Source organism: Dicentrarchus labrax, unplaced genomic scaffold (genome assembly GCF_905237075.1).
Source record: "Dicentrarchus labrax unplaced genomic scaffold, dlabrax2021, whole genome shotgun sequence".
NCBI classification, from domain to species: Eukaryota; Metazoa; Chordata; class Actinopteri; family Moronidae; genus Dicentrarchus; species Dicentrarchus labrax.
The window spans coordinates 588,223-612,500 of NW_026136702.1; the positions used below are offsets into that span (position 1 = coordinate 588,223).

The following is a 24,278-nucleotide window of genomic DNA, read 5'->3' on the forward strand; positions in this document are numbered from 1 at the left end:
TATTTCACAGTTTATAGCATTAATCGATGCCAAGCACATGCCTACACATCTTAACCTCAGGCATGTCTAATGTAATATCGTCAGTATTTTTGGCATTACACAAGTTTGAATGAGTTCCAACAGAGCATATGGCCTCTAAATGTGGTCTAATAGTCTTTTGGACCATGGGAGAGCGGTGATAGATGGTATATTTTTGATGGCTGACATTTATGTTTCTTAAATGTGTTAGTAATAATATGTGTTAATACTTATTATTTTCACATGTGCCCTTTTTCATGCCCAGTTGTGTTTGCCTATCAGGAAAGCCTCTCACTCAAATTCTCTCCTCACAGACTAAATAAATTATTTTTGTGTTTTCAGCTGAAGGGCAGGCGGGGTGATGTATCTATTAATTGACAGGAGGAACTCTGGGATATGTTGGGCATTTAAATGAAAAATGAACAAGAAGCATTGACTTTTTTTGCTCAATCATTTTAAATTAAATGGTAATAACATACTCACCGTCTGCAGAGTGTCCATATTAGAGGTGGTCGTCTGATGTTAAAAATGAATACTTGAGACAAACCTACAGATGATACGGATAAAACTGAGTACAGGTGTTGATATGAATGTAGACAGTCATGCACAGACATTCGTTTATTCGGATCCCCATTAGCTGCTACCAAGGTAGCAACTATTCAGCCTGACAGACACACTAGAATATCAAGTAGTTGTCTTTTTCCTCCTCTGTATTCAAAGGAACCATTTTTATTCAGCTTGATTGGGGTTGTCAAAGCTCAACTTTGTCTCCTTCTCCACACTTCCTATCCAAGGCCTGTAGGCACTAATTAGACTGCAGCGCTGATCGGAAGCTGCCATCTGAATGTGTGTGTGTGTGTGTTATGTACTTGTGTTCTCACAGAGATAGAAAGCTGAGGAAATCCTCTAAAATTAAGCCATTTCAGCAGCACTACCCTTTTTTTTGTGTTTAAATGTTAAGATTGAGGGATTAGGATTAGGTGGCGGTAAGGGCAGAGGTTAGGCTTGTAGACATGTTTCATTGTGAGTCGCAGGTCTGTCATATGATGATCTGACTGATATATTGAGGCTGCTCTCAGAAAAATGTTTGTTCAGAAAAAAAACAAAACAACCATTTTTATGTTTACCAGAGGAGGACCTCTTGAGGCTTCAGAGGTTGTGAGTATAAGTAGTGTGGCCTTGCTAAAGCACCACAAAACCTCTTAGGGAGGAGGTTTGGATGGATGGCGGGTCAGCAAAGAGGCTTGTGACTGTTTTCCTTTTGCCTACTGACTGTTTTTAAATCATGTACACACACTTCTTCTAACCATTAATACCTTTGGTGCCTAAACTTTAACCATCAAGGTGGCAGATCAGATAACTGTCATGTGCATTTTGGAAGGCAGAGACTTCCTGTCAATGGGAGAACCTGATCAGAGGACACTGACGTTAGAGCACAAATGAGAAGAAGTTCAGCATCTCAAATGTGAATATTTTCTGGTTTCCTTAGTCCTGACAGGAAACTGAATATCTTTGGACTGTGGACAAAATAAGACATGAGGATGTCACCTTGAGTTTATTTTATTGATCAAACTAGGAAATCAAGAAAATTGAGTAAACGATAGTGAAAATAGTTGTCCTGATGCCGATACCAATATTGAATATTCCTCCAATACTGCCATAAAATCGGCAGGTAGTCGTGTCTGTGCTCCGATCCGATACCACATCATTTATTCGCCTTGAAATGGGAAAAGCCATTTTGGAATCACCCAGCTCCAAGCAGGCCCCTCAACGAGGTGGGAGGAGCCAGACAATCAGGGAAGCAGAGGCAGACCAACAACACAACCCACACTGTCCTAAAGCCCAGGGCCGTCACAGGGGGGTCTGAGATTCAGCCCTCTTACAGTGTACAGGAGGCTGCTCTTTAGTTATCTTTCACATTATGTTCCAAACAAACTAAGATGCAGGGAGGCACTGTTGGTGGCACATGCCAGGTTTTAAGATTACTAAGTAAAAAAGATTCATTTATATCATAAACGCGTGAAAGAGATGGACAAGTGTGTAACACAGTGAAGAGAAAGGACGGTGTGTACTGTGTACAAAAACACTGCTTTTTAGGCAAGAAGTGACTCCATTATCTCTCTCTCCACCTCCATTCATCTCCATCTCTCCTTCATTTGTCCCTCCCTCTATCTCCCTCCTCCTCTCTCTTTCTAACTCTCCTTGTGTCTATCTCTCTCTCTGCAAACACTAAATCACTGTCGTCCCATTGGACTGCCAGCGTATGTTGTCTTTTTCTTTCAGCCCATGAATAAATTATCAAAGAGAACAAGAGGCTGCTTTCCTTCATGGAAAACACTGGCGCTCGCCTTTGTTGGAGATAGAAATGAAGGAGTGTGTGCGCTGGTGTGTGTAGATGCTTTTGTGTGTATCTTTGTTCATTCAGTGCAGGGATTTGGGGAGTGTGTTATCGCTAGGTGCTCTGTACATCTGGACTGAGTTGGGCTCTCAAAGGTGCCCATGATTGGATGTGGCACACACACACACACACACACACATCTCACACTCACACACTCAGCAGCAACAGCAGTTACAGCAGCTAAAGCATATCTGTGGTCGATTGGAGTTAGTTTGAGCGGCTGGTGTGAAGGGCAGCCAAAGGAGCAGCGTTCTGTGACTAATAACGTGACACACACACATTCACACACCACACACATAGAAACGGTGCTCTCCGAGGTCTGGCAGTCAAAGGATCAATAGCGTAGCCACAAGGAGGTTAATCAATAAGCTGGATTTGCACTGCTAGAGGAAGCCTGTTTCCCAAGAAAACTCTCTCACACACACACACACACACACACACACACACACACACACACACACACACACACACACACACACACACACACACACACACACACACACAGGACAGATGCAATCATAAACGCACACACCAACATGCTCCTCCCATCACACACACAAACACCTCTCTTCCCCGCTGTGATGCAGCAGAGCCTATATGCCACCGATACTGTTATATCCCGGCTTACACTGCAAACAGTGTCCCTTGAGCTCGTTGGCATTTACAGAGCTCAGGACTTTGTAAAATATATCATACAACATATTTAATGTCAGGGATAGATTTGTGTCAAGGCCCTGCTGATATGTGAAAAGCAGATGGTCCATAACCTATTGATTGACAGTGATCAGTAAATATTGCAGGAAACAAGTGAAGCTACTTCTTATAGGCTTTATAGCCTGGCATGAACAGACCAATTCACATTTTCAAATTAGTCTGGAACCTCTCAGTTCATTTGGATTTCAGAAGAGAAGAATTTACTTCATTAATCCCCAGGAAATTATTTTTCACTCAGTGTTTACGCACATAGACATGTAAATATGGAGAGATGTGGGAGTGATGGGCTGCCATGTAGCGGCTCTCTGGGAGCAGTTAGGGGTTAGGGGCCCTGCTGTCCACACCCCATACTGTGGTCCATGCTCGACTTGAATTGGCGACCCTCCGGTCTCCAAGTCAATCCCCTACAGACTGAGCTTCTGCTGCCCCAAAGGGGATTATCAATGGGCTCAGACCAAAATGACTCTGGATAGACCTACAACCAATCACAGCAACAACACATGTGATGTAACATAGTTGGTAAACTGGTCAGAAGCAAAGCAAACACATCTGTCCTATCAGCAGAAGCTTCAAGTGCAGTGGTTTGTTCTTCTTTTAGAGAAAATATACCGTCCAGTTCATTAAACATTGACGTGATAGTGGATTGAACAGGAACAGTTCCACGGTGCAGCACTCTGGCTGAGTGGTTCACGCTGTTGCCTCACCGTAAGAATGTCCTGGGTTTGATTTCCCAGCTGGAGCAAGGCCTTTCTGTGTGTGCTTCCTCTGGGTTCCCTGGTTTCCCCCTCCATCAAAACATGTATGTAGGTTAATTTCTCCAGTCGGTGCCCTTGACTAAAGCACTGGCTTTGATCTGGACTTGGTCCCCCGGGCGCTGTCCGGTGGCTGCTCACTGCTCCAAGTACTTAGGATGGGTTCAATGCAGAGGAGAAATTCACTATACGTTTTACTTTGTATGATTGTATATGTGACAATAAAGTTAGTGCTATCCGTGTATTAAAACCCGCCCCTTATTAGATAAGCGGTTGTGATTGGCCCGACCAGTTCCAGGACTGGTGGACGTCTGTCCGATCGGGAGGGTGGTCAGACGTGTCCCGGGCTTGGTGCTTCATGCTATTTTACTATCAACTGTCAATATTATCATTATTATTATTTTGTCTTTTAATAGCCTGATGATCAGACTGAGTTGCCCTTGATTTTCTCATCATTAAAATGTGGAGGTCTGGAACCAGGCTAATATCTAAAACTAATTAAACAATGATGGAGACCTTGTGAAGCCTCTGTCTCACACTGTGTCACAGTCTTTATCACACCACCAAATTCAAACGCTTGGCACAAGCAAAAGGCGGTGTTGTACTTTGATTTTCTTATTGTCTTCTTGATGTTTTAACTGTAACTTCTGTAAATACATTTAAAGTCTTAAATGCACTATTGCAATTGTTTGGATTTAATTTTTTTTAGTCCACGTGTATGTTTCAAATGTAAGTCCTGAGAATAGAGCTGCAGGTGAAAATGTGACCTTGAATTTGTCTGTCGTGGGGAACAAAGAGCTTTATCCTCAGCTGCTCAGTTGGCTGCTGTATATGTGAGCAGTCGTGTTGCACAGGTAAATATTCAGTTGTGTTCATGTGGAGCAGGAAGGTGAAGGAATTGTTACTTCCACTGGATGAATGAAGTGTAACCATTATTCTGTGTCACGTATCTGAAGTTTGAGAGGAATGTTTTCAGCATCCGAATGTGCACAAACCTGCAGCTGGTAGAAGTATTTTCAAGAAGTGACATACATGAAGACAGACAGTCAAACAAAACCAGACAAAGACAGTATTAGTTTTACGATACTATTCATGGCATAAAGAGTAGAGGCTGCTGGCTGGTAACTATAATGTTTTCAGACCTGATTTATTCAGAGCACTCCCTAAAAACCTTGGAAAGTCTTTCCATTTAGTTTGGTTTACTTTCAAACATACCCTAGACAATTGTTTGAAATTAGAATATTGTTCCTCCCCCAAGAATTAAAAAAAACATTAGAGCCAGTAATGGTGTTTAAAATCTTTGTCATCAGCAGTATCCATCTCTAAAATGATGGATATGATGCAGATTGTTTAGTTAATATTTGTCATAGAAACATCCGGTGCTGGTTAGTTATGGGAGAACCTGAATTGAAATCAACATTTTGATCAGATAATGTAATGACCGTGGCTACAGTAAGCCATCAATCAGCTGATTTTGATTTGGCTAAAATGCTGAACAGTAGAGATTTTCAAGGTTTCCTGAAATGGATCCACAGACAGTCAGAGCCAATCCAAATATACTGAGGATAATCCAAAATGTGTTTGACTCAAACAGACCCAAATAGAGAGAGAACCCGCCAACTGGCAGAAACGCGATGCGCCATCAGTTAATGAGCAGCTTTTAAAAAGAGCAGCCGTTCATGTCATATTTCCTCCACCTCAAAGTTCACACTGTCTGTCTGACTCCAAAACACATTTCTATCCTTTACTGATTATGACTCATGACACGATGAGAGCAGATAACGAGTCACAGTGGATCAATCTCTTTGTAGACATATCAATACACACAGCTGACCCACCCAGACTGAATGTAATCTGGACCCTGTGTGTTCATTTTGTTGACAACATAAAAGAAGTAACCATTGGAAACGAGAACTGCAACGATGTGTGTTGGCATTTTTTAGCCTTTTTAAAAAGTACATTTTTAGTTTTCTTAGCTTTAAGCTAGCTGTGTGTTCACACAGAGACAAATTGGAAGGTAAGCTATTATTATTCGTACCAACATCAAGTGCTGTGGATCTGACGGTAATGTTACTTTTCGTGTTGCTATTGGAAGAAACAAGGAAGTTCCAACATTATTATCTAAATCTTCCTCTAGATGTTTGCAAAAGAAATATCTCGACGTTATCTGATCATTTAGCTTCTCCCCTCAGACTGAACCCGCAGTGAACCGTGGGTTTTTAGCCTTTATTGCCTTTAATTGATAGAGACAGCTGAAGATAGACAGGAAAGAGGGGCAGAGAGGTGCTGGGAAATAGTGGTAGAGTGATGGGGAACAATACACACCTGACTGGTGGCCTTCCTGTGTGGAGCTCTCCCCGTGTTCATGTGGCTCTCCTTTGTGTGCGCTGCCCACTTATCTGAAGTAAAAGCATTTTTTAAAGATTATTTTTTTATTTATGCAAAAATAGTACTCGTCAAACAATGTCCTCCTCCCCTCCAGCACTGTTTCACACTCCAGCGTAATGTCACACACAATCACAAGCTCATTTGCACTGATTGCTGGTTCACACGTCTGACTATCAGATGCAAAAACAGTTACTAAAACACCAAATATAATTACTAACACACACAGCGTATCACATGCAGACATGCTGTAATTACTCCCTCTTTCTCTCTTTCTTCACACACTTTTCGGTTTGTCAACTTTCTCCATTACACATGTGCACACACGCACACGCGGGTTCTGTGTTTGTTGTTGAAGGCATAGTAAAGTCAGGGCACCATATGTAAAACATCATAAATCCAATTACTTTATGCAAAGTGGTGGAGGTGGGTTTCACAGCAACAACGTTAGGTCCAATGCTGCTTCCTCGCTGCTGGAAGAGGACATGAAGAGTGGGAAGAGACTGGCAAAGAAACAGCCCGAAACACACACACACACACACACACACAAACCTCTGATCTCTAAAGGTTAAAAACACTGAAATCTGAAGGGAAACTCTCCAGTAGATCGTTAGCCCACTCGTCCGTGTTAGCACCAGCATGCTAATCCAGCTTGTTGCGCACGTATTCCCAAATCCAACTGTGTGTGTTCCCTAAATCCGTGTGTGTGTATCAGTTCGTCAACACACGTTGGGCAGTGGGTGTGTGTTCCCTGAACCAAAGCAGCCGTTATTTGTGTGTGTGTGTGTGTGTGTGTGTGTGTGTGTGTGTGTGTGTGTGTGTGTGTGTGTGTGTGTGTGTGTGTGTGTGTGTGTGTGTGTGTGTGTGTGGCTGGATGCCACTTTCTTTAAAACACAACCTAACAAGATTCTTGATGCTCCGAGAGCTCTGCTGTTTAGTAACAAATAAAATCACTTCTGAAAATAACTTAAAATGCCCTGTTTGAATTGGTGTGTTTTGTGTGTGTGTGTGTTTGTTGCCAGATTTGATTAGGTATTCTTTCCCTGAACAGCGCCGTCACGCATGAGCCGTCACACCAAACCGTGACCTTCCTCCAACACTCAAGTGTGTTTGTGTGTGTGTGTCTCTGTGGATGCAAATATTTGTATAGTGTGTGAGAGTTTGTGTTGTGGTTGTTTAAGTATATGTATGAGTATGTGTCTTTCTACCTGGTGTGTTTGTGTGTGTGTTGTGTGTGTGTGTGTGTGTGTGTGTGTGTGTATATGTGTTTAAATGCAACGGGTTCTCCATGACTGTCAGACGAATGTAACTTGGTGGAAGAGATGCATGCGTGTGGCAGCGTGAGATCTCTGTGACAAAACCTTTTAGATTGTGTGTGTGTGTGTGTGTGTGTGTGTGTGTGTGTGTGTGTGTGTGTGTGTGTGTGTCACTGCCACCAGCTGAGTGACAGATCGTGTTGAATGGTGCAGAACTGCAGCAGCCTGGCACACTTAACAGCCTCTGACTTACTGCGGTGCCACAGACACACACACACACACACACACACACACACACACACACACACACACACACACACACAGGGACTTTGTTCTGTGTTTCCGGGTGGAGCTGGGGTGCTGCTGACTTTATGATATGGATATCTCAGTCTGTATTGATAATGCATTTTCAACACACTTCTCCTCACTCCATGCACACACACACACACACACACACACACACACACACATCTGGCCTCCTGCCCACTATCTCCTCCTTTCCTCACAGTGTCTCCTTATTGCTCTCCTCTTGTTATCATCCTTTGTTTCTCATCCTCCATTTCTCTCCCCATCCTCTACTCTTGTCATTTATCTTTCCTTTCTTCCCCCCTCCTCCTCCTCCTCCTCCTCCTCCTCCTCCTCCTTATCCACCTCCTCTTCATCTTTGCCTCTCCCTCACTCCACAGCTGACTCTCACCCTTCTCTCCATAACTTCCCTTTGCTCTCCTCTGTCTTTTTGCTCTCCACGTTATCCTCCCCTTCCTCCTCGGTGAACTCTGGTTCTCCCTCTCTTTCTTCCTCCCTTCCTCCGCCGCGGCTGTCTGTCTCTGGCCTCACTGGCTCATCCAGCCAGTGGCAGTTTTATTATTCTCTTTCATATTGTTAACAAGGTAGCTGTCAGCCACAAGAAGGCGATCCACTCCCTGAGAGCTACTACAGCTACTACTAATGTATTACAGTAGTGCGACACTGTACTACTGCTGTCAGCTACCACATCCACAAATAACTGTTCTCAAATAATCGTACACATGGTGAACTCAGCGTAATTTTCACAGCACTAAACTTAACTCTTCATGACAGAGAAGTTTTTTGTGAGCACTGATTGCAATGCATCCTGGAAAACCTGTAAAATCCAGAAGTTTAGAGGTTAGTTTTCCAGTCATGGAAACACCTGGAAAGTGATTAAAATGACCAAATGTCCTGGAAATACTCTTAAGTAGCCCCTCACTCAGATTGCTGTCCTGGAAATGTTGTGAAAAAAGGAACTCTTAAAAAGAACCTGGCTGTAAAAGCTATAAAATGAATTGTGGTGTTCCTCAAGGTTCAGTGTTTGATAGATGCAATAGATGATTAACTGTATTTTACATATCAAGCAATGGATGGCAGATGGGGATGGAGATTTTTCTCCGGCTCAGTCAGAACAAAATTTAAGTCTTGATCATCGAAACTCATACAGACTCATTGTGAGACACTGACATTAAATCCATGTCAGCAAGTAAAAAACCTCGGCGTGATCTTTGATATGGATCTTGGTTTTGAACCTCACATTAGAAACATAACTAAGAATGCATTTTATCATCTTAAAAACATAAATAAATCATCATAATCATCATAAAAACATGCAGGATTGAGTACTGTAATGCTCTACTTTCTGGTCTCCCTAAGAAGAATATAACTCAAATACTCAAATACAGTCAAACCTATTTATTAGATTTTCTTTTAGTGTTTTGTTTTAATGTGTCAAGCACTTTTGGTTACATGTTGCTGATTTATACAACAATATCATTTTTAACGGTAATACAGCACGCACTTTACCTTGGGATTATTGGATCTGCAGTAAAGCTTTTATTTTGAAACATCTGTGCAGGAAGAAGCCAAACATGAAAAAACGAAGTGATCAAATCTAATTAGCAAATAAGTGCGACAGCATAACTCAAATCCCACCTAGCTTTATCGAGCTTTGTCCAAAACCGCTCTCAGCATTGACTTGAAACTCAGAAAAGGCAAGTAAGTGGACCTTGAGTTGAGATTATTTTGTCACACTTCTCTCGTTCGCTAATTAATTCTAATCGCCTCCACATTCAGTGTTAAGCTACTGTCAATGCAACACTTCCTGCACAGATGTTACATATTAAAAGCCTTTCAGCAGCTTAAAGGACATAATCCTCCCCTTTCCCAGTAGGCTTTTAATGTGACAATTTCTTCTCACACACACACACACAAACACACACACACACACACACACACACACACACACACACACACACACACACACACACACACACACACACACACACACACACACAAACAGCAAGGTGCATCAGTGTGAGGTTCAAGTCCAGTCCCCCAGCCCTTCTTCACTGTGCTTTATTCACCAAAGGTGTTGAGGTATGGCGTCTGCATCAGGGTGGCTTTTAATGTGAAACATCTGGAGCGAGTGGAAATGAGAATATCTTTAGAAATAGAATTAGAATTAATGAATAAAATGAATTAATTCATTGTCTTTGTTAATGTTTCCACTGCTGTAGAAACGTTCACTGACACCAGGTAAAAAATGGAGTTTACATTAACAGCGAAATAAAGATCATAAATCAGGGACATTCCCACACTGAATATTAATCAAACATATACAAACTGAATTTAATGAAGCTATTTTAGGATTTACAGTTTGACTGTTACTGTACTCCTACTAGCAGCAGTGCAGCAGCTCCGGGTCTACCTCTGCTTGTTAGCTGCACTGTCTGCTGCTGTCTGTCTAACGTCTCCCTCGATCTTCCTCATGTTTATTCTCCTTCACTCTCCTATTCGTCCTCTATTTCCTGTCCCTCTTGTATTTGTCCTCCGTATTTCTCTCCCTCGCTCTCGCCACTAACCAATTTGCAGCCCTCGTCTCCCACTCATCTCCTTTGGCGCTGTTTGTTTTTCCCTCTCTCTTTTAGTGTTGTTTGCTCTTAGTTCCTTCCATCACCTCGCTCTGCCTCTCCTCGGAGGATAAGACGTTTGTTTCATCTGCCTCTCGTACATGTGAAGGAGGACAGTAGATTGTTGCGTTGTGTAAAGCTGCTGAGTACAGTCTCCGTGGGTTGCCACAGCCTCTCTGTGAAGGGCAGGAGCTGCAGGTGTGTCTTTGTATATGTGTCTGTAGGTTTTGTGGGTTCCAGGTTTCATCATTTGTTGAGTGGTATTCAGCAACGCTGTGTTCCCCAGAGTTCGAATTATATTGGCTTTTGAAATCCGATTGAAATATTGTTAGGACTGAAGTTGATAGCCGGTGTTTTGTGCCTGCGTTCAGTATTTTTAATTCAACTTTTTTCATTGTTAAAAGGACCAGTTTGTAAAGTGAATGCGACCATTTGAATACAGCTCAGCTTTCCAGGTGTGTAGAGAAACTACAGTGGCCGTGAAAACTCAAATTCAAAATGGCGACCTCTGTAGAAGAGGACCCGCTCCCTCTGTAGATAAAAACGTCTCATTCTAAGGTAACAAAAAGACAATGATTCTTATTTCCAGGTGATTATACACTAATGAAAACATACCTATGGATATTATATTCCATTTATTCCAATATACTGAACTTTTAACTTGGTTCAAGAGTGTTTGGGGCATTTTGCCTTTACTTGATGGCTAACAGTAGGTGAGGATAGAGAGGGGATATCATGCAACAAAGGTCCCCTCACCAGGGATGCTGTGACAGATGGTACATGTCTTAAGGCCCGTGCACTGTGCAGTTCTTGGCTGTCTCAAATGAGAGCTGACAGCTTGAAGAGAAATGTGGTGAAATCTCTGGTGTTCAATCCAAACTGGTTGTCCTAGATCAGTGGCCGTCTTTGTCATCTTTGGGCAACTGCAGTTGACAGCGGTTAACGATCGCACTGAAAACAGCAATAGTGGATATAAAATGCCCAACTTACATTTATTTTTGTACTGACCTTTGTATTCTTATTTTAGGAATTATACATGACTGATATTTTCTAGTACTTCCTGCAGTACTCCACAGTAGCACTAGGGGGTAACAAACAGCGGAACAGAAAACTAGCAATTCAAGGTCTCTTTGCACTTTCAGAAGCTGTAGCTCCGTTTTAATGTTTAACGTTTTAAGGTTTTGGTATCATATGGAACTAGAGGACCTAATGCATTCATTGGTACCAACCATGTTATGATAGCATGTTGGGAAAGAGGTTACATGACGCTCCAAAGTTAGGCAAAATTTAGGTGACGAAAAACCTGGCATGGCTATTTTCAAGGGGATCCCTTGACCTCTGACTTCAAGGTATCTGAATGAAAATAGGTCCCACAAATCTCCCCTTTGCAGGCATGCCCACTTCATGCTTATTCCATTTCTGCATACTGGAAACAGCCCCTGACTGTATGGGGGGGCTTTACACCACTGGGTTACTTCGATGCCCCACTATGTATGTTTTTTTTGTTTTTGTTATAGTAAATGTCCCATTCAAATAGTGCACATGAAACATCAATAATAACTTCACTTAATAACTTAGTAATAATATTTGTGAAGCAATTTTCCGAAACATATACCAAAGAGAGTCTGTTACAAGTGTGTTTTTAGCTTAAAATTAAACAGTAGTTCACAGTAAATCAAGATTTAGGAATTGAAAGAAGCAATTCAGCCTTTTTCTGCTAAGTGTGCACGGTTGTACACATCTGCTTATTAGGTTAAGTATGGAGACGATCCATTTCATGCCTTATAGGTGATAAATCGAATTTTGAGCTGTATTCTTGAAGTTAATAAATGAAAGGGGTAAAGTATCAAAGGCTTTGGTTCAGCTTCATTTCGTCTTTTTTGGCCCAAGTGCTAAATATAGGGAGTTACAATGATCGAGAAATGGAAGCACAAAAAATCTTTCTCTGGGTCAGTGGGAGACGAAAACAGTTTGATTTTAGGGACTGATAAGAAACGACTGAATAACTCCTTGTACATGGTTGTCAAAGCGCAGATTATGCAGACCTTTGGAAGCCTAAATAACAGTCAGTATGTCCATTGAATTGTTTACAGATACGTTGCCTGTCAGGGTGGTACATGAATGTCATGTGACAAATATTAAATCTGTTCCTAAATGTAAGCAGTGTACTTGTATGGATTTGACTGATACACTGTTGATTGGTTTCCCTTTTATTCCATATTCGTTATTCGATATCTATTGTAAATCATCCTTAGTTTAAGGCTGAAACTAAGGGGTCAGGGTAATTCCTCCCTGAGAAACCTGCCCTTTAAATTTCACCATGAAAACCACGTTATCTGCTCATTATTGTAATGTCATTCAACCGCCTCGACAGCCGCTTCCCTTTTTCTTCCTTCCACATATTTCTGAAATGTTGTTCTGCAGGTGCTGATGGTGCTAGAGATCTACAAAAACTAAATGTCATGCCTCTGTGTGCATGTTCAGTATGCTGTTTTCCTTGTGAGATGTCAGTCTCTGCAGTCCACTTAATATAAGCCGCATGCAGAAGCATAAATGCCAGATACACAAGCTGCTGCCTGCTTTCGGACTGCTGCTTATCGTCTCATCAGGCGCTTTTTATAATAGCATTATCTCATGCTTTGATGTAATTAGGATGCCACAGGTACCCGAGGGATTTTAGGTCCAGTTTCATGTACCTAATGAATATTTATATACAGTATTACCATTTCTGGCAGCTAGCTTCCCCGTCTTGATTAATTCTTTGCCTCCTGAGTCCCTTGGCGTTAGTTTCCATGCTGGTTGTGACATAAATAAATAAAAAGGCTTTTCAATCAATCTTGTGACATTATGTGTTGACTTTTTGGAAATCTTGAACGATCAAGTATCGTGACCTTGTTTGGTTGAGAAAAGGATAGGGTACACATGGTAAATAATAATAATGTACATTTCCACAACACCAATTCCATAAGTACAGCAATTTATTAAAGTCATACTCAGCACTCTGTCGGTTAGTTTGTCTTTTTAACAGAAATACTGCTCTTATTTAAGTGTTCGGAAGTCCATCCTTGACTTTGAGATAATGGAATTAAAATCAAACTAACCAGAAAAATCAATACTTGAACGAACATCAGAGCGATAAGAGCGACCTAAAATGACAGAACCGAACAGAACAGAATCCTGCGTAAGTGTTTCAAATTAAAAGCCTTCCAGCTGTTCAAAGGGCATCACTTACTCTCCTGGTAGGCTTTTATTGTGAAACATTGGCAGAAAGTGTTTCATTCACAGTGGTTTAAGACAGAATGAAAAAACTTAGCTGGAATTCATTGTCTGCCATGTTGTTCTAATGGAATAACTGCTGTGGGCCTTGTGTGGTAAAAGAAGGGGCTCAACAGTACCTCCCTGTCACCCATTTTGTCTTCAGCAGAAGACGTTGAGTACATCAGGGACGAGCTTACAGCAGACTTTGCCCTCACTCAGACGTTCAGTGTGACAGCCGTCAGCTGATGGCTTTGTCTGGCGTGCGTTTGACAGCGATCTGATGTGACAGCAGTCGTCAGAGGACTCGGTTTGCTCAGTGGTTTTCATTCAAACTGGCATCACCGTTGTCACCGAAGACTCTATTCACCTGTTGGGGGGGCGTGTGTGTGTGTGTGTGTGTGTGTGTGTGTGTGTGTGTGTGTGTGCGTGTGTGTGTGCTGGTGGTTATCGATTGCTAGCCTTCCCTCCAATTCCACTTTCTCTGTCTGGAAACACAACTGACCCCGACACCCAATCACGGTCTGTCGCTAGCCGTCTGTCAGCTGCATCACTCGGTGTCGTCCAGGATAACTACTGGAAAAACCAACTCGTCTGCCAGCGCTTCCAGAAGAATATTGGCAGCATGTCTATACAAATCCTTCTGAACGTACAGCGGGGAATTTAAGCTTTTTATGCAGAGTGACATTTAGGATTTTCGTATTTCTTTCTTCTCTGTCTCACAGCAGCTGTGTGGGTTGTAGCATTGAAAGGCTATGTAATCTCATTTTTGTAACACTGTGCATGGTCTGAGATGTCTGAAATCAAATGGACAGGCATGCCATAAAATGTTTTTCTTGTTGCTGTCCTCTTAATGGAGGTGTGGGCTTTACTGAGTAGAATTTCGTATTGTGGTTTGACCAATATGAGTCTGGATAAGGGTTTGCATATGTTTTTGTTTGTGCAAAAGTAAAAATTAAAAAAAAAATACTGTGTACCCTAATTCTTAAGATTAGGGTTTACGATGCACCGGTGTCATTTGCCATATATTGGTACCAATGCTGACTTTATTGAGCATATCAAGTGTTGGCGTGGCGTAACAACAACATTAAATTCAGTGTTTTCATCTCTGTTATTGTAATATTTCATCTACTAGTTACATTCATTCAGCCATTGTGAGACAGTTTTAGTGCCACAGCAATCCCTGCCCTCATATTACTGTAAAGGAAAATTATTACAAGAGGGAGATCCATTGATAGGTACTCTGTATCATCAGGGTCCAGTATTTCAAAACCCTTAGTCTAGATAAGAGGTCGTCGGATAGAAAATTTCAAAACAGGAGATTCAATTCAGTTTTATTTGTATAGCGCCAATTCATAACAGAAGTTATCTCAGGACACTTTTCAAACAGAGCAGGTCTAGACTGAACTCCTTATAACATTATGTGCAGAGACCCAACAGTACCACCATGAGAAAGACCTTGGAGACAGTGGCAAGGAAAAACTTTACTTTTAAGAGACAGAAACCTTGGACAGACCCCGGCTCTAGGTGGGTGGGAGAGAGAGAGAGAGACACACAGAGAGAGAACAGAGGTAACGACAGTAGCAACAACTACACTAATACTGATGGTGATGAACATGAAGAAGATGACGACGACGACAACAATGATGGGGGACAATGAGCAGTGATTATAGTAATAATAGTATCTGTAATAATAATAACAATAATATCAGTGATATTAGCAATCGGACCAGGATCCATGAGAACCTGCGAGACGAGAAAGCACAAGAACTCCGGGGAAGAAGTGAAGTTAGTAACAGATGATGTGATCCTGATCCTACAAACGTTGGATATGAATTAGGTAATCCAGTCCTACTCAGATTCCAGATTAGTTGTTGTTTTTGGGTATTTCGAAAAGGTGGAGATCAGGATAGTTTTGATGCTAAAAATCAGGATGATCCTGATCCCACTGGAAGGGTGGCTCCAACGTTGATTCATGGTACCTTGTATCAGCTGCTTGTTCACCAGCTTAGTGATTCATACAGGTGTATTCATACAGGTGTACACAGTCTACAGACTGCTGTGTCTCCCTCCACTACCCCAACCGCTTCATGTGCTAGGCTTATACTCTTCACTTAAATCAGATCTAATGTTTCTGTATCAAGGGGATTTGTTCTCCTGGCAAAATTTGCTGATTCTTTCCTCAAATAATTGCCTCTTTTGGGGGCCAAATCTAACTAGAACCATTTGCGATAAATAGTGAGTTCCTTGAAGGTATCTCAGGCTGCTAACTGCACTTCACTGTCTGTCATTAAAGCACAGCACAAACCAACCTTTTGCTGCCGTACACAAACGACCTTCTGCTGCGATTCGCGCCGCTGCTGCTCGAGCTTCTCTGCAGTCCCCACACACATCAATTCACAGCCAATGCATTGTTGATTAGGCGTGGACACGGTAATTGTTTTCATTGCCTCGGATTGGAACGACATTGAATTTAATGTGGTCCATCGATCTTTTGTTGGGGGGAAATTGGGTTTGTTACCAGCGTTGTAGATCTCTCATAGCCCACGTGTTAACCTTTTATACTCTCTCTCCCTCACCACATTTGTCTCCCCAATCTCACTCTATCTCTATCTAGACCCATCCTCCCTTCTTCATTCTCCTGTCTCATTCTCCCACCCTTTGACTTTTAGTCTCTCCCTCTTTCTACCTCCCTCAGTCTGTCTTCAGTTTAGTTTTTACTCGCTCGCATTCCTCCCCCATTCGTTCTTTTTCCAATTCCACTCCCTTAATTTGCTTTCAATTTAAAAACTCAATTAGTATGATTGCTCATCAGAAACAACATTGCCAAGACAGTATACCACTGACAAACTGCAGAAAGGTGTAAGCAAATATTCATACTTCATTATAATGCAGATTTTTCCACACATTTTACCTTTATCAATAAATTGTAGGATATCACACTTATATTGCCATATTGCCTGTGTGAAACCACAAAAAAGGCGAGGCACCCTGTAGAAGCTTCTTCTAGTCTCTTAATTAAAGGACCCCTGGTTAGTTTACATTTAGTGTTTCTCACCAAAATTTGGTGCGAGCATCCTTGATTTGATTGATTTCTTTCCTCATAAAGCATTTGCAAATCAAAATTTTGGCCCTGCATTATTAAAGCTGCACTAATCAATATTTTTAGAATACTGAAAATGGTCATAATTTACATAATCTAACCGTGATGAATGGAATCTGCAATAGAATTGGGTTTATGGTCCGTATGGGTGACATTGACTCTCTAATATATTACTTTTTAATATGTATATTTTAGTTTAGTTTAGGTTTTCTGTATCAAAACTTAAATGGGCAGCTCAAATCTTTGCACACGATTCCAGTGTCTATAATAATGTAAAACTGAGACCACATATTGGCTGGTGCAAATTGGACATTACACTAACATACTCTTTGTTTTTTGTCTTTGTCTTTCCCAGCAGTCTGAGTCTAGAGCCAGTCCCAAGGAAAGCTCAGAGCCGGCTGTGGACCTGCTGGGCCTTGGTAAGACACGACCAACTTTCTACCAACTTACAATATAATAACCCTCGGACAATATAATAAGTTGTCAAACTCTATTCAGATGTCTCCCTAACGTGTCAGATATGCAAATGAAACCAATTATGCTGGGTGATGTAATAACATTTTCAGACTGATATTGTAATAATTGCAGGTTCAACAATGTGTGACATTATGAGGGGAAAGGTTTAATGCTGTCAGGCTTTATTTGAGTACAGAGACCTTATTATTATACTGTCTGGCAGTTCATTGGTGGCTTCAGACCTCCATGTCTGCACACTACAGTTAAATCCACCAACAGTCTACGCATACACTCGACTGTCTAATTATGATTTAATGTGTGTTCCAAACAGGGGAAGTAACGGATGTTGTTCTTTGGGGAAATTGGGAAATATCGGTTCATTTTGTTGCTGACGCATTGTTAGAAAATTATATTTCAGATCCTATATTTTACTCTTGTGGAACAGTCCAGTAAAGCTTTACAGGATAATTTTGAGCAATCTTATCTGTCGCTGGTTTAGTCCTTAATTTAAAGGTCCAGTGTGTAAGATTCAGTGTTCTCTAGTAGTGTAGTAGCATGTAGTGATGTAGAAACTATGATGCCCACGAAACATGGAGAAAACGGTCCTGTCTAGAGCCAGTGTGTGGTTTGTCTCTCCTGGGCTACTGTAGAAAACTCTCCTGTTAGTTTTATTGCACTTGTTGGGGGCAGGATAATTTACTGTCGCTTCTATGATTGATATTTATACATAGTTAGGTGATGTCATTATGCTCTCCAGAAGTTTATTTTATTTATTAAAGCTGTGAGAGCTTGTTGCACGTAGTGAACTCGCCTCCCAGCTTTAACCGCTGAGGTGGTGATTAAGGGGCGTCGGTGGGGCGCTGGCGCATTGGTGAACATATCTGCATTTGTTGGACTGACCAGTTATAACACTTTAACGTATCGCCCAACCCTAGTGAACAGTCATATATTGCTAGAAATATCTGATGGGCCAATGTAAATGTCATGGCGGGCTAACTTTGGCCCACGAGCCCCACTTTGGGTTGAGAGGGAGAACTGATCACATGTTCTCTTACCTCCTGCGTGCATTTTAAAGACCTAATTGAAGAACACAATATCAGAATAACTGGTGAAGATTGAATGCACCGAGGATATGACATTCAACAAAGGTCACAAGCTGGATTCAAACCTGTGACATTTTGAGTACACAGTATGTGTCTTGGCCCGTTAACCGCCTGGAGATTCTGCTCCGCGCTCGTTGACCTGAACAGTAAAAACCGGTTTGGTTTTCCACAATGAATTTATAATATGCAATCACCCGGCGTTTCCCCACAACAATAGCATATTGTGTCAGCCCTCGCTGGGGGGGCAGCACTGACAGAGGGAAGAGCCAGTGGATGCGGCATTGATCAAACGATCCCGACCGCAGCGTGGAAGAGTGAGAGTGGACGCCCTGCTATAAATAACCAATGCTCCACACCTTGCAGCCACGTCGAGTGGATGAGATTTCACACATAATCAATAAGTCAGATACGTGGCAGTATGCCTTCGGCACTCACACATCCCCCCCCCCCGTTACTCCAGCCATCCCTCCGTGTCTCCACTTACCTCGCTCTAACTCTGCAGCTGTCAGAGAAACACTTTCTACCTTTTGCTTCTGTATCTGTGTTTCTGTCAGCTCCTCTGTTCATGTTCAATCAGTTTAGCAGCAATAAAAGTAAGAACCACATTGTGAGACCTTCTAGACAAACACTCGTTTCCATCCTTGTTTTTCTCCTCAGTTAGGCCAATATTTATTAAATATCTAATATCATTTAAAAAAAGGCCTCTTTCATGTATTTATTTCAGGTTTTGTTGTATAGCTTTTGTGGCCTATGATGATGAATGCTGTCTCAGAGATGTTCCATCCTGCCAAAAATAGATCTCTTCAGGAGCCACTGAATCAATTTCAAAAACTTTCATTGATGGAGCACCCCTGTCTGGTTGCTTCAGTCTCTACGTCCCTTTCCCTTCTACCTCAGTCTGTCCATGCTGTAATGGTCCTGACACGCTGCATTGACACTCATGTCCAGAGAGGATAAACAGGATTCTTCCTCCATGTTGTCTCTAAGTCTAGCAGCAATGTTTAGCACAAACATTCCTACAAGAGGTAAAGCTATTCTGGTTTCACAGGTTTTAATTGGGAGAAAAACTAATTGTATTGTTACAAGAAGGGATGCAGCGTTTCAGTTTGGTTTTTTTGCAGTTTTGCATGATCAGACATATTGATTTCTGGCCAAACGCCTCTGGCATCTTTACCCAGAGACCGAGGCAAAAAAGAGCAATATGGGACAAGATGTACAGGACACAGCTGGGTCCTCCAAAACAGAGAAACTCATCAACATGCTCAGAAAATTGAGAAATGATTATATTATTATATTAATTATTCCCTCTGTTTTGGCCTTCCATCTACACCAAGGCCGTGTTTTTCTCTTCAGAGTGGAAACATCTTAAAGGCCATACTGTAGGTTTTAATGTGAGCCAGGACAGCAGGAGAACAATGATTTAAACCTGATCTGAGTTTGTGTGACACTAATGACTCTTTATTAATGTCAGTGTTGCTGCTCACACCATACAGATCAGATCATCATTTTAAAGGAATTCATCTGGAATAAAGTCGTTTTATTAATTGCACAGAAACGATACCGTCATCTAGTGGGAAAAAAACTCTTTTAGGTATTTTCATTTGGCAAAATTGTTTCATGTAATGGTAAAACTGGCATTTAAACTAAAAAATATGGAATAAAACGCCAATTTTAACCTTAAAATCGAGAGTATTAAAATCCTTTTACCATAATAGTAGAAAGGTTCTATCATATTTGTTATGGTAAAGGTCTGGCAACCACAGCTGACAGTGTTTTACCATATTGTTTTTTTTTTTTTCAACACTACAGCCGACCAGCAAAGCTTTGTAAAGTTTCTTTACTCTCTCTCACTCTGAAGCATAGTTTGTTTTTTTTACCGGCCAAAATAAGATAAGTAAGAACTGATGAACTCTTTTCCTTTGTTCCGACTAAGATCTTTACAGAAATGACTTGAAAATCAATCATAAACATGTTAAAAATCAATAAAAAGTCATTTACTTTTATGGTATTTTATTACGACTAAATTAAGGAATATGCGTCATTTCACCACAACATGAAGTAATATAATAAAGTTATTAGAACTAGAGTTTGATACAAGACCCCGCTACAGGACAGAGTCATAAGATGAGGTAGTAATGAAGAAGCCTCAGTTGATCACATGCAAATTCAAATCACTTGAGAAAATTGCTCAATCAGTTGATATGCAGTGAACCTGTGTGTCTGGGGCTTCTGGCTGCACACCTACTGCTGCTTAGATTTTTCCATAACAAACTTAAAGTGTTCACCATGACTGTCTGTTGTCTTTGTTGGCATGAAACTCTCACTCTTGTTAAATAACTGGTCAAATTGGGGAAGTGCAGCCTGTTATTCTGACTCATATGTCAACATTTTGTTCATTTATGTGAAGAGAACTAAATAAAATTCTTATTTTTAAAGTTAAGATTATTATTATTATTATTATTATTATTGAAGATCTGAACTGTGAAGACCTGAACACAAGCTGTATTCACAGAGCCTTTAGTGTCGGATAAACAGCCTCGTCCTGCATTAAAAAAACTATTAAGCTAAGAGAACAATGGCGAAGCAAATCAAGTGTGTATGATTGTTAAAAATAAAGAATAATACATAATACAGACAGAGAATTGTATAAAAAGTTCCAAAAAATAAAAGGAAAACTCATCTCTGAAATAATCTGCTTAATCTGCTCATTGTTATGCATTGAATATGATATGAAATATACATAAAATATGTCTTAGACAGTTTACTCAATGATAGAAAAAGGTTGGAAACCGCTGATATAAATGATTACACCTCAGTACCTAATATAGTGTGTTTCTTTCTCTGGACTTCCAGAGTCAAGCTAGCTTCATTTCATGCCCTAGTTGTGACTTGTGTTTTGGGGAAAAGTGAGTTAAATTAACATGCTTTGGGGTTTAAGGCTGCAGCACTACTTCAAAGACCCAGTGAATTTCATTATTTACAGGATGGGAAGGCTCTTTGACCACTAGGACCACATAATCATGGAACATTTGTATTTGTGTGAAATCTAATCAGAATATTGCATTTGAATGAATGCAGAGCTTAACAATGTCAGTCATGGAGTATTTTTTTTACCCCCCCTTTTGGTGGTGGTCAAGTCCTTAATGTGACAGCCCCCCACTGCTGAGTGAGGCTGCTGCATTCACTGAAGATACTGGGAAGCTCTGTATGTATATGCGTGCTAGACTCAGGGGCAAAAGGGGTTCAGGATGATTATAAAAATGCGCCCCCAGCCTGAAGTATTGGTCTGTTTCCATGGTGAAGTCGAGAGTGCTCTCAAGAAGCCGCTCCATCCTGTGATAAAGAGCGGTGGGCACACTGCCCGACGTGGCAGCGATGATGGTGATGATGGGCCCTTTTCTCCCCGCGGCTCATTTCCATGGCGATGAGTCAATGAGGTTTTTGGTAAGAGAGGAGGGGGGGGCATTTGAGTGGTAGGAGGGTAATTGATGCACACGAAATCCTATTTTTCTCTCTTCTGCTTCAGTATGTAACAGCGTGGCTCGCACCTGTCATTCCTGTCAGCCCCTAAAGCAATGATCACAGCCATAATAGGCTTTCTTCTTCAAGCACTTTACAAAGCGACTGGACTTCAAAATAAAAGCTAAGTTCATAAATGACACAGAGGCATCACGAGCTGGACTGAGGGCAACGATTAATTGTTTAAATATTAGCTTCGTCACAATCAAAGTAATTCTTTGAAAATGAGTTTTAATAAGAGGTCTTTTCACAGTTTCCTTGTACCCCGCTGTCTGGCTAAAGGAGCTCCGTCTTGTTCACAATTTAAAAGGGCTAAATTATGGATGTCTCATCACTGTGGTTATATAAATGACCTCCGCTGCTCGCTCGCTCACTCTCGCACACACAGTTCACCCTCTCTTCCCTTTCACACACTCACTCCCTCTCCAACCTCCTCTCTGCCTCTCCATCACTACCTCTCTCTCGCCGTCTCTCAGAGGACTGTACATTGTGTACCGGGACTCTTCAACCGTAGGGTTAGTCCCTCCGTAATGATACTGCGGCTTAAACAACTTAAGTATCACTCCTGTTTTTAATGTAGCTAATGTGTTCGAGCTGAACAGGAGACGATACATCCGTCAGAAAAGGGTCTTCCTAGGAAGTAAGCTCTGGCTTTGACTGATGTACAGTGATGGAACATTTTGGGAACTACAACAATTTGCTTTCTTTATGAGAATTAGTGTCAGGACTGGGTTAGCCTAGCTTAGCATAAAGACTGGAAGCAGGGGGGAAGCAGCTAGCCTGGCTCTGTCCAAAGTATATTAGTATGTTATAAAGTTAATTATTTAATAATAAGTCCAGTTAAAAGTAAGTTTTATATGTAACACACAGATATGCAGAAGACTGATATTGATTGAGTTTCTCATCTCTCTGTCGGAAATAAAGAAATACATGGAAGGTGAGCCGCTGCGTCTACACCATCGACGTAAATATAACAGACAGTGAACTGTCTTAAACCTGCATTCTATGTAACAGCCAGCAGGGGGAGCTACACTGGTTGCAATAACACACAGATACCATTCAGTCTTATGGAGAAATGTAAACAGTAAACAGTTTCCTGATGAGTTTCTGGTCTCAGTCTCTAGTTTCAGTCTTCTTCCATACAGCATGATGTTCATTTAGTAACTGATGGTCCCATTTAGAGTAAAACAGACCATAAAGCAGGGTATGCTTTAGGGCGGGGCTACCTTGTGATTGACAGCTCATTCTCAGTGAGTCCGTCCAGCTCAACGCACCAAACTCAGATCAAACTGTCAAACAGTGCTGATCAGATATGGATTCAGATTCTGTTGTTGACTATTTCTCTCCTCAAATCTGTTCACAAACATATTTTACTGTTTATCTGGAATACCAGATCCTGTGTGAGCAGGCGAGCAGCTCAACTCGCAACACATGACCTCCACTGGCTCTGACAAACTGTCATGGTGACGACCATAACGCCAATCATATTGATTATACACTACTGAAACTATACCTATGCATACTAAATTGCATTTCTGGCAGTAGAGCCTCCAGATTGTTTGTTTAAATGAACAGTTTGACACAGCTTTAAATCAGGTTGTAAAACTTAAAATACAGTTTGGTAAATGCTTCTGCAAATCAAGAGGTTTTACTAACACTACATCACTGGTGACCAATGCAGTGTTCTTTTTTTGTGTCTTTTACCATCTGGCTTTTTCCCAGCAGACATTTTGACCCGTCACAGCTAAAACAGCACGGTTAATTACATCAATTATGGCACTGCTGCATTTTTATGTCCAAGTAACCCATGTCAGTGAGCACACAAGACACAATAGACCCTCACACAGCAGACATGTTGACTCTGCAGAGCAGGAAACACACACGTTGTACTATTACTAATAACAATGCTTTGTTGCATAAAGATACACCAGTAAAAAGCCTCTTCTGATTTAATTTCCTCTTTAATATACATTAGTATACTGCGACAAATATTTACATTAAAAAAAGCTGACGTATTTCCATCGTGGTCCTCAACATGCACAGTACTGCCACACCTAAATGAAATGCAGCCATCTTTAATTAATGTTATTAGTTAGTTATATAACATGAGACTGAACTAAAGCAGCTCTGTGACACAATGTCAATTATATTTGCAATTACACACAATTATTTAGTGAGCATTTCTATCCGAGGGCAAAAGGACAAGCATACAGTAATGAAATCATTCTCAGGGCCGCGTTAACTTCTGAAGGAATGTTCCAATTAACAAGCACAGTAATTGTCCATCAAGCTGTGCGGAAGATTCTGGAAATGTGTGTGAATGCATAAATCTTGTAAATACCTTTTTACATTTGTATGTAAATGTCATACTGAATAATTCCTATTAGTGTCCTTCACT

The 24,278-nt window shown here is 41.2% G+C and overlaps 1 protein-coding gene across 9 annotated transcripts in view; it reads left to right on the forward strand.

Moving 5' to 3' along the window:
- The window catches only part of smap1 (small ArfGAP 1), a 95,575-nt gene that overhangs the window by 48,104 nt on the left and 23,193 nt on the right, over positions 1–24,278 (forward strand). For 7 of the 9 annotated variants that reach the window (XM_051426246.1, XM_051426263.1, XM_051426220.1 and 4 more), the window contains one exon: positions 17,158–17,221. In XM_051426246.1, the coding sequence (XP_051282206.1) occupies positions 17,158–17,221 (64 nt within the window). The remainder of the gene's footprint in view (positions 1–17,157; positions 17,222–24,278) is intronic. The other 2 variants (XM_051426255.1, XM_051426286.1) reach the window with 1 other exon arrangement.